This window comes from Triticum urartu, chromosome 7, assembly GCF_003073215.2.
Source record: "Triticum urartu cultivar G1812 chromosome 7, Tu2.1, whole genome shotgun sequence".
In the NCBI taxonomy this organism is placed as follows: Eukaryota; Viridiplantae; Streptophyta; class Magnoliopsida; order Poales; family Poaceae; genus Triticum; species Triticum urartu.
The window spans coordinates 100641277-100657218 of NC_053028.1; the positions used below are offsets into that span (position 1 = coordinate 100641277).

A 15942-nucleotide genomic window follows, 5' to 3' on the forward strand; every position below is an offset into this window, starting at 1 on the left:
GAGGGTCATCTCCTTGGCCCACGCATTCCCGCCGCCGCCCCCCACCACCACCATCTCGCCCTCGCCGCCGCCGACCGGCCCGCGCGATCGGCTGCCCTGGAGTCGCGACCGCCGGTAAGTGGGCTAGGGTTCGTTACCGGAAGCAAAGCAGAAGGGGAGAGGCGGAGGCCCGTGTATGCTATATTGAGAAACGCGAGGGCCGTTTGGCGAAAAGGGCAGGCGATCGCGGATGTGGGCCGCCCGATCTTGATCGGACGGCGGTGAGGAGCGCGTGCCCGTGCTTGTAGCCTTGGATCCTCTTTTGCCCCCTGGCCACGTCACGGACTGACAGACCCCATGGCGCTCCCGCTCCGACTCCTCGGCCGCATCGGCGGCGGCGGCCGCCGGGCCCGCCTCCCGCCGCCGCTCGCCGCCCTCGCCCACCTCTCCGCCGCCTCGCCCCACCGAGGCCCCACCCACGAGCCGCCCTCTCCTGCTCCCCCGCTCCATTTCCCCTCTCCTGTCCCCCCTTTCGCCGTGCCCGCGCGGGGCTTCTCCTGGTACACCCGCTCCGCCGCCAGCCCCGCTCCCCCCGCGGCCCCGGAGTTTCCGGCCGACGAGGGCGCGGACGCCGAGAAGGAAGGGGTTGTTTACGGCGCGTAGCCCGGGCGATTCCGGGGAAGAGCCCGCCGCCGCGGCAGATGGCGCGGCGGATGCCGCCGTCGGAGTGGCCGCTGGCGGCAATGGAGGCGGCCTGTCGGGGTTCGCTATGGACTCGTTGATCGGCGTCCTCGACGGCTTCCATAATCTCACTGGTCTGCCATGGTAGGCATTGTGCGGTGGAAGGCTCGTCAGTTTTCCGTCACTGTTGTTATTGCTGCTGCTGCTGCTACCATAGCCGGTGTTAAGTTGAACTTAGTTGTGAATATAACTGCTGATTTTCATTGCAGGTGGATAACAATCTCCGCCTCCACCGTGGCCATGCGGCTAATCATACTCCCCACCCTGATAGTACAACTTCAGAAGACTGCTAAAATCGGCCAACTTTTTCGAAAATGTATGTTCCGCCAGCTTCTCACTTTACTTTCTTGTGTTCAAATGTTTGGTGTGCATTGACTTGCTAGTGCCGACAGAATACCCGATTCAGCAGACCACTGTTGTTTTATCTTTCATAAAATTATTCTTAAATCGCTGGATTCATATAGCATTTACCAACTGGTAAACTTAATTTGTGGGGAATGCCCCTTCCAGAGCCTATTCTATTCTTGAAATCGAAATGTTCATCGTAGCTGAGCCTCCCAGAGTCTATTCTATTCCTGTCTGATTGAATTCAGGTTGTTTACATTTTCTGTTTCTGTTTCTGTTTATGTGTCTCTGATTTTACTCTCATATATCTCCTTTTAAAGTGCCCCCTCCATTGCCCCCTCCTCTATCAGGAAGGAGTTATCGTGACCAATACTCTCTTTTCCAGAAGAAAAGGCGAGAGCTTGGTTGCCCCTCCTTTCTTTGGAATTTTGCCTACTTTTCAGTTCAGGTAATGATACAAATCTTGTGATAAAATCTTCTACGATTCACACTGTTTGAGAATAGATAACATTGCAATTGATTTTCCAAAGAGCCCCTTATATGTTTCTTGTTCCTAATCTCCTTTCCCTCCTATTCGTTGTTTCAAAAGCAATTAAAAGAGCATTCAACACCAACTAATTCTGCACTTTCTTGTTATCATCTCTTCACTCAGCTGTTTGGTCGTATATGCAGTTCCCTTGCTTTATACTGTGGATGGCAAGCATCCGGAGTATGTGCCTCAGTAATCACCCTGGATTAGATAATGTATGTTCAAGGTATCTCTGTACCCAATTATCTTTTATCACATTCCATCTAATATTCCTAAGCTTCTTTAAAAGAGTATTCGTCTGTGAAGGTATGGTGTTGTAATCATACATTTGTTTCAATGCATATTCTATGTTGTATAGGCATTCATGAACTATGCTCACTTGAGTAGTTTTTTATCGGGAGAATGCAAAAGACTTGTGTTTCATTTCATTGGAAACAAATCACTTGAATAGTTTTGCAGCTTAAATTTCCATTACAGAGATGATGATTCATATGCAGCAGCATTTTTTTTAATTTCGTTCATGATCCAACGGATGTAAATTATATGAGAGCAAAGTTTGGCATTCACACCAACTTAACTACTAATGTCTGTAATTCACATTTAAACGAAGGAAAGTTGATGAGCTGAACTCAAAAAGCACATAACTGATAAGTGATGCAATTTGATATTTTTTGTATCATGTAGGAAATTTTAAGAAATTTGCTTAACATTGGCATTGTTTCTTGTGGCAAAGGAGAGAAATTTCTTGCATCTTCATTAATAAGATACATCGTGTAGTGGAAAATGTTCAAGGTTTCGGGTTCTTTTGTCTGTGATATAAATATCCATATTTGACAAGTTAATTTTGATTTCAAGCGATCTATATATATATAATATTCTGTTGGTTTTTCTTGACAATTACACAGGGTGGTATTCTGTGGTTTAATAACTTGACCGAGTTTCCACATGGTGCTTTAGGTCCTGTTTTTCCTATCTTAGTTGCTGGGCTCCATTATTTAAATGTCCAGGTACTCTACTGTTTTGTATCGAGTTTTTTTGTGTGTGTAAGATTTCTCTTGCTATTTCCCCCCTTTTTAGTTAGTTACCTGTTATTGCCTGGCCAACACACAGTTGTAAAAGGCGAATGCCAAATATGGGTTAAGTTACACAAAATTGATATCATTGAATTTGTAATCAACAATACCTTTTATGATATCAGTTTTATGAAATATGAACAGTATTATACTTGAAAATTGCAGTCAAAATTTTAAATTGGGGAGTCGAAATGTGCCCAACAATTTGAAACGGAGGGACTATGTGTTGTCTTACGTCGTGTGATCATTAATTTCAATGTCTGGACACATCTGTTAGTAATTTCTCTTGAAGAGGTTGCTGTCTTGGAATATTGGACATTCAGGTTTACAAGTCCAACTGCTATACCTGGGAGTCGTAGGTTGGAACTCATCACATGAGTGTGAATTAAGATATTGCAATTAGGGCTTTAACTAGTTTTGAGCCGATTAGAAGTTGGTGTTTTTTTTTGTTGGTTGCTAATGACCATCTGTCTCTTAGTGGAGGGACCATGATATCAAAGTTTGAGCTATCAGTCCATCTGTCAATTAACCTAACACTAGAGTAGCAATCTTTCTTTTCTGTTTCCTGATGAAATCACTTCTCTTGATTTAATCACAAAATATCTTCTGATGAGAGTTTATATGCTAGATCTCTTCTGATGAGAGTTGAAAGGTTGTCTGTTCTTTTCATTGCTAACTGGATGATAACACTACTTTATATATTCAATGAAGCTAGGACTTGCTCCAGTTTGCAGTAAACTATCTTTGACTTTGTTTTCTTGCCTTCCTCAGATTTCCTTCCAGAAAAGCCAGGCAAAGCACTACCCCGGAGTTTTAGGTTTATTAGCAAAGGCATGTTTCTCAAACCAATGGCATATTTGATACAGTTTGCTAGTTGTCACAAGTTACCTGTAAATTACTCGCATAATTGGCATATTGCCAATATCTTGTGTAAAGAGCATGAATGGTTGGCAGCTCACTCGGCAAAGTACATATTTTCATTAGAATTGTTTCAGTAAGTAGCACTGGATGGATTTGTGCACATATGGGGTTAGTTGGTCAGTACTACCAAGAGCACATTCCACATGTTTTCTGAGTGTAACTAGATTGCACAAGGTTGAATATTTGGTCCTCCTCTTTCAAATGACATATTTTTTTAACTGTATGATGAATGGTATACTGTTATTCACTTAAAAAATGTTGTACTGTTATAGGCATGCTAATGTTGCTGTTGCTGAGCTGCTATGCTGACTTTGTTTGGTGAAAGTTCCAGTGTTGGCCTTGCTATCTGCAATATGACATTCATTTTTTATTTAAGAAAACCTGCTCAATAACATTTGAATGCCCATGAATTTTATTCCAGAATGATCTTATGTGTATCTTCACTCTTATGTTGTGAAAATATTTCTATCTTGCTTGCAGTACTACAAGATTTACCTTGATATTCTGGCTATTCCTTTGTTTCTTATCGCATATGTGGTCCCTCAGGTCAGTTCCTTCCAATTTGCTTAGACATATTAATTCTGCAAATTAGATAGTTATATCTTTCTTCTCTATTTCGAGGACAATTTCTGCCCCACATTACGATCTTTTCAGTGCACAGTACTGAAAAGTACCTGCACTTATCCCTGTTTGCGCTGTCCTAGCAAACTGCATTGTATTGGATAATTTATTAAAGATACTGCAATTGGAGGGGGAAGCATATCATATTGAAATTTTAACGGCTCGAGTTGTTTGAAGTAATCAAAGTTCTCGGGGCAGAGCTTTAAGCTAATATTAGGAATGATGTTGTTGTACTAAGAGTTCAATAGAAGGTGATTTTTATTATCTTAAACGTAATCATGCAACATCATCCAACAGACTGGAAGAAGAATCATTATTTAGTGCAAATTTTGTTTCATTCAGGTCACATTCAGATGATAGTGATGCATTTTATTTACTCAAATTCTCTTTGATTGGCAGGGGAGCCTGGTCTACTGGACTACCAATGGTTTATTTCACGTAGCTCAGGTCAGCTGAAGTTTTTCATTCTTGCAATGGAAGCCATTTCTTTGTTAACTTTGGATATTGCTGCACCAGTTTTTCTAAGAACTCCATGCTTACATATATGTATATATTTGATGTATGCAAGTAATGCATTTTAAGGCCCACCAGTTCTTTTACGTTTTTTTTTCTAGAGTTGGAAATATAATTATGTGGCATGGACTAATTTTACATATTATGTAGAAAAGGGAGAACATGGGTCATAACAGATCTGGTAGAGTAATGCAAGGAATGCTTTTAAGGCCCACCAGTTCTCTCTTTTGTTTTTGCCAGCTTGCTGTTAGTCCAGTATATGTTCTAGTATCAGTGATTTTGGCATGTGTACATAGTTAAAAAGGACAGACCCAGTGCATAGAAGCTCCCATACAAGGTGGGGTCTGGGGAGGGATTATAGGAACCTAGTCTTACCCCTGCAAAGTGCAATGCAGAGAGGCTGATTCGAACCCAGGACCTCTTGGCACAAGTGGGGAGGACTTCACCACTGCGACAGGCCTGCCCTCTAATGTGTACATAGTTATGCTGTAGAATTTTATATTTCTGTTCCAATAGTCAATAAAATGGCCAGGTAGTTTCAAATATGTTTTACTTAAACAAACTTAACTGTGCAGTTGACAGTATGTATTTTGCTTTTGCATTGCATTCTAATTTTTTAAATGATTAAAATGCAGCAATTGTCCCTCAGAAATGATATTGTCTGCAAGATGTTGGGATTGCCTGATACTGGAGCTCTCGCTGGTAATACATCGCCAAAATCTCTTCACGAGGGTCAGAAGATAATGCAGGTAAAACCATCTGAAGGTTTAAATGTTGTAGACATGCACAGTTCTTATTATATTTATATGCATCATGTGCAGTTGCCGTCATGCTAATCTAACTATTGATTTGGTAATTTTCCATCCTGTTCCATCTCAGCTAGAACAAATTATTGCATTTTTTTAGTATATACCTGTTTTGTTGCTGCAGTTTGGTTTATTCTCTTATAATATAACTTGCAGCGGTGGTCCCTTGGAGATTCTCGCATGCAATCGAAATTGGAATCGTCTACAACTCCAAAGTTTATGTTTGAGGATAGTAAAATAATGGATGAAAATGTATCTGCTGAGTCCAGTTCACCTGAGGAGCTTCTTCAAGTATGGATGACTGGAATCTATAGAATCTTTGTCATGGAATATTATTTTATCATTAATTCTGAAGCATATATCTGTATTTTTTCTGATAGCAAGCGTTACAATATTTGGGAACTGGCTGCCAAGATCAAGCTGTTCCACTTATCAGGTATAATTTGTATCTGTTTGCCTTTTTGGTTCATCTGCAAACAGTACAAGTTGATGAACAATCTTTTACTACAGAACAGCAATAGAGAAAAACCCAGATCTACATATAGCTTTGATTGGAATGGGGCAAACCTTGTTCTCAAATAAGTTGTTTGCTGAAGCCTCAGTGTGTTTTGAACATGCTATACCGAAGGTATGTTGTAACCTCATATGTTCTTTGGTACTTTGTTGGTTATGGATTGATGTAATATAACACACAGTAAGATTTACTGCTTTCTGTTGTGTAGATTGAAGAACAAGATCCTCTTCTTGTGCTTGCGTACTTTAGTGCGGGTCTTTCACGTAAAAATCAGGTAGAGTATCCGTTCACCTGTTTTTAAGCCATTAGATTAGAAATAGCAGTGAATAACATAAGCGCCTCCATCATCACTTCCCATTGTAGGGCGATAAGGAGGCGGCAATCAAGCTCCTGCAAAGACTAACAGAGCTCAAGGAACCAGAACAAGTGATGAACAAAGCATGCTATTTCCAAGGCTTTATTGCTCTAGGAAGGTAACTAAACCCTTTTCAGATCATTTTATCAATGTAAGCTTACAACTTGAGTAGTCTCCACTCTTCTGAGTATTGATCGCGGCAAAATGAGCTAGGAACACTTGCCAGTTCCCCATTTTGTATTGCATCTTTTTTGTGTCTTATAAGTTATAAGTAGCAGGAGCGTGCGGGCGTACATAAGTTCACTGTTGTGTTTGGTTTGAACACTTGGTATACGTAGGTTGTGTTGTAGTGTCAGCTGCATGTAGCCAATTTAGTAAAGCAGTTAGTCCACTGTTATTCAGGTTATCTGCTTGTAGTGAACTTATGAAACTTAGTTTAACTCCACTACTAGTTACCCAACACAAAGATTAGAGCATCACCAAGCCGCACAAAAAGCTGCTCCAACAGATGATGTAGATGCAAAATTGTTTTTTACTCGAGATTTGCTCTTGATGTAATTATGTAAAATAGGACACCAAGTGATGCAAATTTGCATCACTTGGGCCGCTCGAGCAAAACATGCGCAGCCCCAACTGCCGCGTGGAACCTTCCCGCTGAGCTCCCGCCGCCCTCCTGCCGCCGTCAGACCCCATGGACGCCTCTTCAGACCTCGCGACTGCCAACGCTGCTCCGGCGCACCTCATCATGGCCGCCTCCACAGTGATGTAAATTTTACATCATCTGTTGGAGTTGGGAAGTTTTTGGTGATGTAAATTTTACTCGAAGCACAATTTAGTGATGTATTTTACATCATCTGTTGGAGATGCTCTTACAGTGTGCTTACTAGACGAGGCTTGCATGGGAGGTATGCATGGGCTGAATTTACCACTCCAACCAGTTGGTCACTCTCTCACACGCACTCTGTAAGCAACGTATTATGCATGTGTATACGATGAGCGGAGAAAAGGCTGCACAGGGCTAGAATGGGAGGGGGTGACTTAATGCCATCTCTGGTAGTTGGACTAGCATGTGCACCGTCCGAAACAAAAAGGGTGCAGAAATATTTGCGCCCTGTAAAATATGAAATTGACTTATTATATTATTTCACCCCTTGGTTTTGGAAGAGAAACCTAATTGCTATGTACTCCCTCCGTTCCTAAATACTTGTCTTTCTAGACATTTCAAATGACTACTACATATGGATGTATGTAGACATATTTTAGAGTGTAGATTCACTCATTTTGCTCCGTATGTAGTCACTTGTTGAAATGCCTAGAAAGACAAGTATTTAGGAACGGAGGGAGTAGTAGCTGAAGTCACTGACATTTGTTTGCAGTATACTATCAAATGAAGGACGGAAATCTGAGGCTGCGAAATACCTGCGAGCGGCTACTGCTTATGATCCAGGTGTTGAGAGATTTCTGAAGGAATGTGAGGAAGCAATGGAAGATCAATCAAGTCAGCAGAGCACCAAGCCACCAGACTTGAAAGGACCGTAAGACACGATACAATATATGTACTGTTTCCACAAGTTTTGATCGGCAGTTTAACTGTGTTTTCCTACTCGGCAAGTTCAGTTTCATCCTTGGAGTACTTTTAGAAGGTGTTTGAAACCGGATAGCGTCAGTTGCCTAATAAACCCTGAATCCCTTGGAAGTATTGGGATAATATAGGCGCTTCAAATTTTGTAGGGTAACTATACGCGGCACAGATGTAGCCAGAGATTGTATTATTATCATAGACATTGGGGTATTATATATTTTTGCATGGATGTTCTTGGTATCCCAGCCACAAACTATAATGAATCTGTAACAGAGATAACCTGGAATCAGCTGCTAAATGAGTTGAATATGTGTCGAGAGGATGCTTTTCCTTCACAATGCATGCTGACATGTCAGACCAGTAGCTCCCAGTCTCAGATGAACCGCACACAAAAAATTGTGAACAATATGTTCATATTGTGTGACATGGCACATCATATTACCAATACAGTTAAAGATACTGGTCCAGTAATACCAAATCCTTAACGAGCCCTTCATTCTGTAAATCCTTCTCAACACGACCAAGGCAGCCAGTTAACCATCTTACTTCCGCAAACTCGCTTTGCATGAACATGTTGCCGACAAAAAGGAAAGTTCAAACTATCGAATATTTGCTCCATGTGGTGTTCTTGCGACTCGGTGCTGTGCTTCTACACAATAGAGATGAGAACTGTCATGCGAATATCCAATTCGGTGCCCGGGTCTAGACGAACCAGGCGAACAGTAACGCCATAAAAAAAGAAACAAATTCAAAAAAAATCGATTTTTTTTTTGCTTGGAAGATGTTCGAGTGCAGGATGTGCGTGCAAGATTTCAGCCTATTTGAACATCTGTGGAGCTCGTGGCAAAAAAGAGAAAACCGGCCAAAAAAAATGCGTGAACAGTAACCTTACTCACAGAGCCGATTTTTGTCTTCTTTGTTGTGCACTCCTCGAATGTCTCCATCAAATTTTGCACGAACATCATGCACACAAGCCAAAAAAGAAGGATTTTTTTAATAATTTTTTGATTTCGCCCGGGCTCATCTGAGCCCCGGCGCTGAAATGCCGCTCTCATTGTTATGTACTTACTGAGGAAAAAACATCAAGTGGAGGCATTTCCATGGGAGGAATATTCCGGTGCTCCGGATTAGCACTTAGGGCATCTCCAGCCGCGCCCTCAGGAAGGCCTCCCCAGGCGTTTTTTTTGCGCCGGCGCCGAAAAACGGCCCAGTCGCGTCCCCAGGAGCCCGATTTTCGCCGGTCTGGGCCGAAAACAGCGCCGGCAGACCCAGGCCGAACCCGGCGCGCTGGGGGGCGCCGGGGTGAGCAGTTTTGGCGCGAAAAAGCCGCAGGCCAGCCGCGTCAGGGACATGGCGGCTCGTCTTTCCCCAACAGCCTCCGTGCCCGCGGGGAATCAATGGCAAGGCTGCCGCCGGTCAGCCTTGCCATTGATTCCTCACGGGCGGCGCGTCTCGGGACGGCGCGCCGACGCCTCCCCTCTCTCGCACGCGCACACACGGGCGCGGAGCGGCTATATAAGCCGGCGGTTCTCGCCGGTGCCCACACCAGACTCGCCCCTCGCCGCCGCCCAACCCCTCTCTCTCCGTCTCCGTCTTCCTCTCCCGAGCGCCACCGGCAGCCCCTCTCTCTCTCCCTCTCTACCACCGCCGAGCCCGTCGCCATGGCAGAGCGCTTCCCCGGAGACGAGGCGGCGGCGAACGGCTTCGGCTGGCGTTCGCTCCGCGAACAGGAGTCCTGGCTCCTGTTCCAGGCGAACATCCCGGCGCCGCCGGACATGCGCGCCGGGCCGACGGGGTGGCGGCTCAGTGACGGGGGAGTGCCCGTTCCCCCGTTACCCGACGCCGTGGCGAAGCCCACGTACTTCGCCGAGGAGGTCGAGGTTGCGCGCGCCTCCCTGACCGACGACGAGCGCTCCCTCCCCCAGTATGCCGCCGGCAATCACGCGGCTTGGGCGGCGTACTTCCAGCGCCGCCAGCAGCAGCGCCTGGCCTCCAACAACGACGCGCCGGTGGTCGGCGGCGTCAAGAACAGCGTGGGACGCCACCTGTGGTGGGGCGTCCCGGGCCGCACGCTGGAAGGCGTGCTGACGCACCTCGACGGCGGCAACAACCCGCCGTTGACCTACCCTGCGACGGGGGCCGCCCCGTCGTAACACCGACGCGCATGGCGGCAAGGAGGTTCGCCTCCTCCTCGTCTTCCTCCTCTCGCTCATCTTTCACTCCTCCGGTTCTCCGACGCTTCTCGGCGTCAAGGCCGAGCCCGCGACGGAGACGCCAATCGGTCGGCGCACTCGCAGCGTCGGCATCGTCATCAACAAGGGCGGCCGGCGCGCCCTCTCCTCGTCGGCTCCTCCGCGCTTCGTCAAGCCGAAGATGGAGCCGGGGCTGGCTGAAAGTGCGTTATATCGACTAGAGGGGGGTGAATAGGCGATTTTTATGAAAGTCTTCAAATCGTGGAAGTTATGAAGACAAACAGTAGAGATATACCTATCACTATGCAGCAGAAGTTAGATTACACTAGGCAAGCCATGGTCAAGTATTCAATAGAGTGAAAGCACAATGACAAGTAGCTGCAGTGTAATAAGGATCAGGTAGGAAGAAGTTATGAAGCCTATCAAATCATACAGTTACGTTGTGAAGACAAAATACATAGCAAGCATGCAATGGCTTCACAATGAGTAACAGTAAGTAAAAGGAAGTGAAGATGAAACCAGTGACTCGTTGAAGACAATGATGTGTTGGACCAGTTCCAGTTGCTGTGACAACTTGTACGTCTGGTTAGCGCTAGGTATTAAACCTAGACACACAGTCCCGGAACCCAGCCCTGAACACACAGCTCAGGACACCAAGTCCTCACCGTATTCTCCTTGAGCTAAGTCACTTAGTCCTCGCCCAATCACTCTGGTAAAGTTCTTCAAGGTAGACTCCCAAACCTTCACAGACTTCGTTCACTGGCAATCCACAATGTCTCTTGGATGCTCTGAAACGACGGCCTAACCGTCTGGAGGATGCAACAGTCATAGTGTAATAAGTCTTCAGAATCACACAGACAAGAAGACTTAAGTGATGCCCAATTTTACTCTGGCTCTGGGTGGTTAGGCCTTTTCTCCTCGCTAGGAATTTTCTCTCAAAAGGCTTCGAGGTGGGTTGCTCTCAAATCGACAAAAGCCGTGCATCTGAACATCTGAGCAGCCAACCGGTTTGGTTGTAGGGGGTGGGGCTATTATAGCCACTTGCAACCCCGACTGATTTGTCCGAAATGACCCTGGGTCACTAAGGAACTGACACGTGTCTCAACGGTCAGATTTCAAACTCTCATGGCAACTTACTTGGGCTAACAAGCAAGCTGACTGTCCGGCTCTGGACAAGAATTCGCTCTCATTGTCTCATTCGAAAGACATAGGTTTTTGGTTTAGGCATCACTTCAGTCATTCTGACTGGTTCTCCTGACCCCACTAACAGTAACGGTGTTCCTATGACTCAACACAAAAGAAAAAGAAACTACGAAAGATCTAAGTCTTCGAGCTCCATAGCTTCAATAACGTGTCTTCTTTTTCATAGTCTTAAAAGTGAATATCTTCAATATACACCTTTTGACTCAATGTCTCATACATTTTTAGGGGTCATCTCTGGTAGTAAAACCGAATCAATGAGGGACTTCTACCTGTGTTATCCTGCAATTCTCACAAACACATTAGTCCCTCAACTAGGTTTGTCGTCAATACTCCAAAACCAACTAGGGGTGGCACTAGATGCACTTACAATCTCCCCCTTTTTGGTGATTGATGACAAACTAGTTGAAGTTTTCAACGGGGAATATAATCTGTGAAATTGTAAAGGATAAGGAATTGTCTTCATAAGTTGCAAGGGCTCCCCCTGAAGATGTGCATATAAGTTAATTTGCTTTTGGAATGCAAATGCACATGGCAGGTTGTACTTGTGGAGATCCACTTCAGCTTATGATGACAATCCACTATGCATGTGAAAGTATATGAAGATAATGACATGCATAATGGAAAATGGACGTCTGCAGAATGAGATAAGTGCGGAATTTATCGTCGCACATGCGGAATTTATCTTCGCAAAACAGGGTGGCAAACAAGTAGCAGACGACCATCTGGTTTAAGTGTTACAACTCAAAGAACCAAATGAAGCAAAAACGAGAGTTGTAAGCACGAAGCAAAATATAGCAAAACATAAAGCACCCGCCCATATGGACCCGCTTGAAGACTATCAACCCATATGCTTCTCCCCCTTTTGTCAGCAAGGACCAAAAAGGTTTGAAGACATAGAGTGTCTACTCGTTCCCAGGAGCAGCAGGGTCGTTGGAGGTGTTTGGCGGTGCAGAAGAGCTTGGAGGTGCTGAAGCAGGTGGCGGTGATGTAGCATCGTCTTCTTCATCAATGATTCTGGCAGTGACTGTGGCAGCAGATGAAGAAAACTCAGAGTCTTCAAGTGATGGTGTGTTGCGCATCACAGCCCTTCTAGGAGGTGTGGTGTCAAACTTGAAGCGCTCTGTGAAGCCATCCTCTTCAAGTTCAGCTTCAGTACATATCATTGAGAGCCCTTTCCATGTACGACGGCAGGTTTCATGTGTAACGAAAGCATTCTTGGTGGCAAGGTTTCGAAGACGATTGACATCCACCAAGAGGCTTTTCATCTGACGCTTTAGCCAGTCGTGATGCCTATCTTGTTTTGTGATGAAGGGCCACAAGAAGCTCTCGGTCAGTGAGAACACGAGTGCGCTTCTTGGGTCTTGAAGCAGTTGCACTATCAGTGGCTTCAGTTGAAGCAGGGTGTGGCGCACGTGTAGTGCCAGCCAAAGGATACACCCTGGAGATGGCTTCAACACCTTCATCATTCTGAGTGAAGCTCTGGTGTTCTGCATTCTGAAGACTCAACGGTTGCTTGGCAGGCTCTGGATATATAGCTTCAGAGAGGTATCCACATCTGGCAAGAAGATCCGATGGTTTCGGGCTGAGGGCTGATACGAGATCGCAGAGTGCAGTTTGATCAGCCTCATCACCCAAGGAGCATAGAACTTCAAACCAAATAAGTCTGAGCCTGAAGCTGCAAGTGGGCATGAAGAAAATCTTGTGCGTTGAAGCACTTGCCATGAAGGATGCAGAATATCATAGTCTCATTGCAACCCTTCAATCTTGCATTTTGGAGAAGTGCCCCTTAATGGGCCAGAGAGTCCGCCGGATGATGTGATATATGGTCCTGGCAGGTAACTCAAGGTTTCAAACGAAGAACCAGTTGGATAGGGTGCATCATGGCAATGGCTCATCATTGAGAGCATCTGACTCATATTGGGTTCAGGCCGCTGGAATATGCTCTCAATAGCTTCAGCAGTGTTTGACAGCCTTCCTCGAAGAATCGCCAGGAGTGGGCAGGCCGGTGAAGCTCAGTGATATCGAATGCATTGGCTTCATGATGACATTGCCGGTCATCCACTCCAGGGCCCATGTCTTCGGATCTCTGTTGTATCCCTTTAATGTGGAGGGTGGCATAGAACTGAGCAGAAACTCTTTCATTCCAGTGCTCTTCATCAGTTATAAACGGCAAGCAAACCCACTTGCCTGAAGCAATTCCAGCGCTTCCTCTAAACAGGGCAGACCAGCAATAGCTTCAACTTCAAGGCGCTTGTGCGGGGAAGATGCGTCCTTGGTTGTTATAGTATGCATGAATAGTAGCTGCGCTGAAGATAGCTTCCAGAACCTATCTGATGAAATCCTTTCTCTTGAATAGGGGTTCTTGGAGCTGTTGAAAAATGTATTGTCTACCTTGAAGCTATTAATCCAAGGAGCCAGGTGCTGATGCAGGACCTGGGAACCCTTGGCAGCCTTGGGACTGGCTTCTGAACATGAGGCCTGTGCTCAACATGATAATCAAATTGAGGACCTGCAGCAGACTCAGGAACAGAAGTGTCTGGCTCAGTAGCTTCGCTGTCTGCTGAAGCATTTGGTGGGGCGGGCTCCACATTGGCTTCAGTGTTTGTGGTGGCAGCCTCAACATTTTCTTCCTCCGCTTGTGTAGTTGGAGGGACAACCTCAGGCACGTTCTCCTGGAGAACTGCATCTTGATGGAGCGGGGAAGTGGGTTCTGGTGGTGCTTCTTCATTGTCTTCGGCTGATGCAGCCGAAATTTCTTCAGTATGGACTTGAGGCCTTGGACCTTTGCGAAGCCTACGGAACGCAGACGACGCCTTGTGGGGTTGGAGTGGGCTGGGCCTCATAGGCTTCTTCGCCTGAGGGCGATCCGCCCATGACTCATCTTGTGCCATTGGCGTCAGAGGACGACCAATGCTGATGAGTTCGCTTGTTTGAAGCTGAGGAAGGGCTGCACCATCTTGTACATTGTCCTGGTGACCAATGTCTTCAACAGCGATGGGGTCGGCTGCTGGAATGTCTTCAGCTTCAGAAGCCTCTGTGGGAGCAGGCTCATGAACTGTCAGCTGACGTTCTGCGTTGGGGTGAATGACAGAGAGGGGTTCAACCATCAAGGGCTCTGTGGGAGCAGCCTGAGATTTCTTGATCTTTCTCTTCTTCTTGCTGGGGGCAGTAGGAGAGGCTTCAGAGCTCTTCCTTTTCCTTGCTTCAGCCTCAGCAGTTCTTGTCTTCTTTAGCTCTGAAGCTGTTGACCGACTCTTTGACTTCGAGCCAGTCGTTGCAGTTGGGAAGACAATTGAAACCGCTTCTTTCCTAGATGCCTCTGGTTCAGCCATAGCAGGCTTCTTCTTCTTCTTCGCGGCCATCTTGGGGTCAATGCCTGGACGCCCAAGTGCCTTGCGCTTTTCAGCCTCATTGTAGGCTTGTACACATCTTTCCGCCAGAGACTTCATCCGCTCACGTGAGCCCTGAGCTTCTGCACGCTTCTTCAGAAAATTTTCTTTGAGCTCATGCAACATGGTCTTGAAACTCTTCACTTCTTGCACGCTGAGCTTGGCCATATGCTTCTTGAACTGAGCCTTTTCAATGATCAATTTTCTGCTTCAGTTCACTATGCGCTGGGCAATAGCAAGTTCTGAAGCAATAGCGCCCTTGGAAGGCGACGCTGAGGCCAACGGGCAGCTGCAGATCTTCAAGCTGATGTCTGGTGAGGCAAACCATTCATCGATGAAGTTGTGGATGATGGCGACATCAAAGAGAGGCAAATTGTTGAAGATTTCAGCTTCTTCTTTGCTTTTGATAAGCTGCTCTAGAGCGTCATCTCCAAGATCTTCATCACTTGATAGATCAATGGCTTCGCTGCGCAGAATGGCAGCAGCAGTGAGCTCTTTGCCGGTGTGTTGCTGGGGCTCCTTTTCTTCTGGGGCTTGGAGACGCGGGATACGTCTTCAGACTGCACACTGACTTCAGGAGGTGCAGTTTTCAATGGCTTCGCCCTTGAGATTTTGAGGCAGGCCGGCTTTGAAGCTTTTGGTTTCTGTCTGCTTTGGCTTCGGCACAGCAAGAGCTTCATCAGACTCAGAGTCAGCTGGAGGGTCATTCACGGCAGTCCCTTGGACTAAGATGTGAGTGATCAGGCCCTCAAGATTGGCAAACGGACCGATGACATTGGGTTCGCGTCGCGTGTGCCATCTGCCCTTGGTGCGAGGGACCAGGGTTGAAGTCTAACCCAAATTTCTTCTTTCAGCTTCGCTGATTGTTGGGCAAACTGAAAGTTGCGCTTGAAGAGATTGTCGTCACGACACCAGAGTAGTGACGACGGATGTGCATCATCAGGCTGTGGTCCTCGGACCATGCATGGGTAGAAGCCTTGAGCAATGGCTTCATCTCTGGTCCTGGGTATGAGTTTTGAAACGGATGTCTCCCCACATGGTCTCTGATGGCGCACTTCTCCAGCATACTCCTGGTGACGAAGCGGTATTTGAAACCATTGTCTGCCCAATAGCGTCGAATCCATTGGATTCGAGTCTTGCGCTGACCATAGTTTCTTCAGGATCTGTTTTATACATCTC

At 46.1% G+C, this 15942-nt stretch overlaps 1 protein-coding gene across 1 annotated transcript; it reads left to right on the plus strand.

The window, feature by feature from the left end:
• The first annotated feature begins 321 nt into the window (after positions 1–321).
• On the plus strand, positions 322–8286 carry LOC125521817 (ALBINO3-like protein 2, chloroplastic). Its single transcript, XM_048686880.1, is given in 16 exon segments — positions 322–626; positions 628–804; positions 930–1036; positions 1386–1513; positions 1738–1809; positions 2500–2601; positions 3439–3498; positions 4069–4134; positions 4609–4656; positions 5358–5471; positions 5685–5819; positions 5909–5964; positions 6039–6156; positions 6251–6316; positions 6406–6515; positions 7774–8286. Coding segments are annotated over 16 exon segments (1812 nt in total). The 5' UTR covers positions 322–336; the 3' UTR covers positions 7937–8286.
• Positions 8287–15942: the final 7656 nt, after the last annotated feature.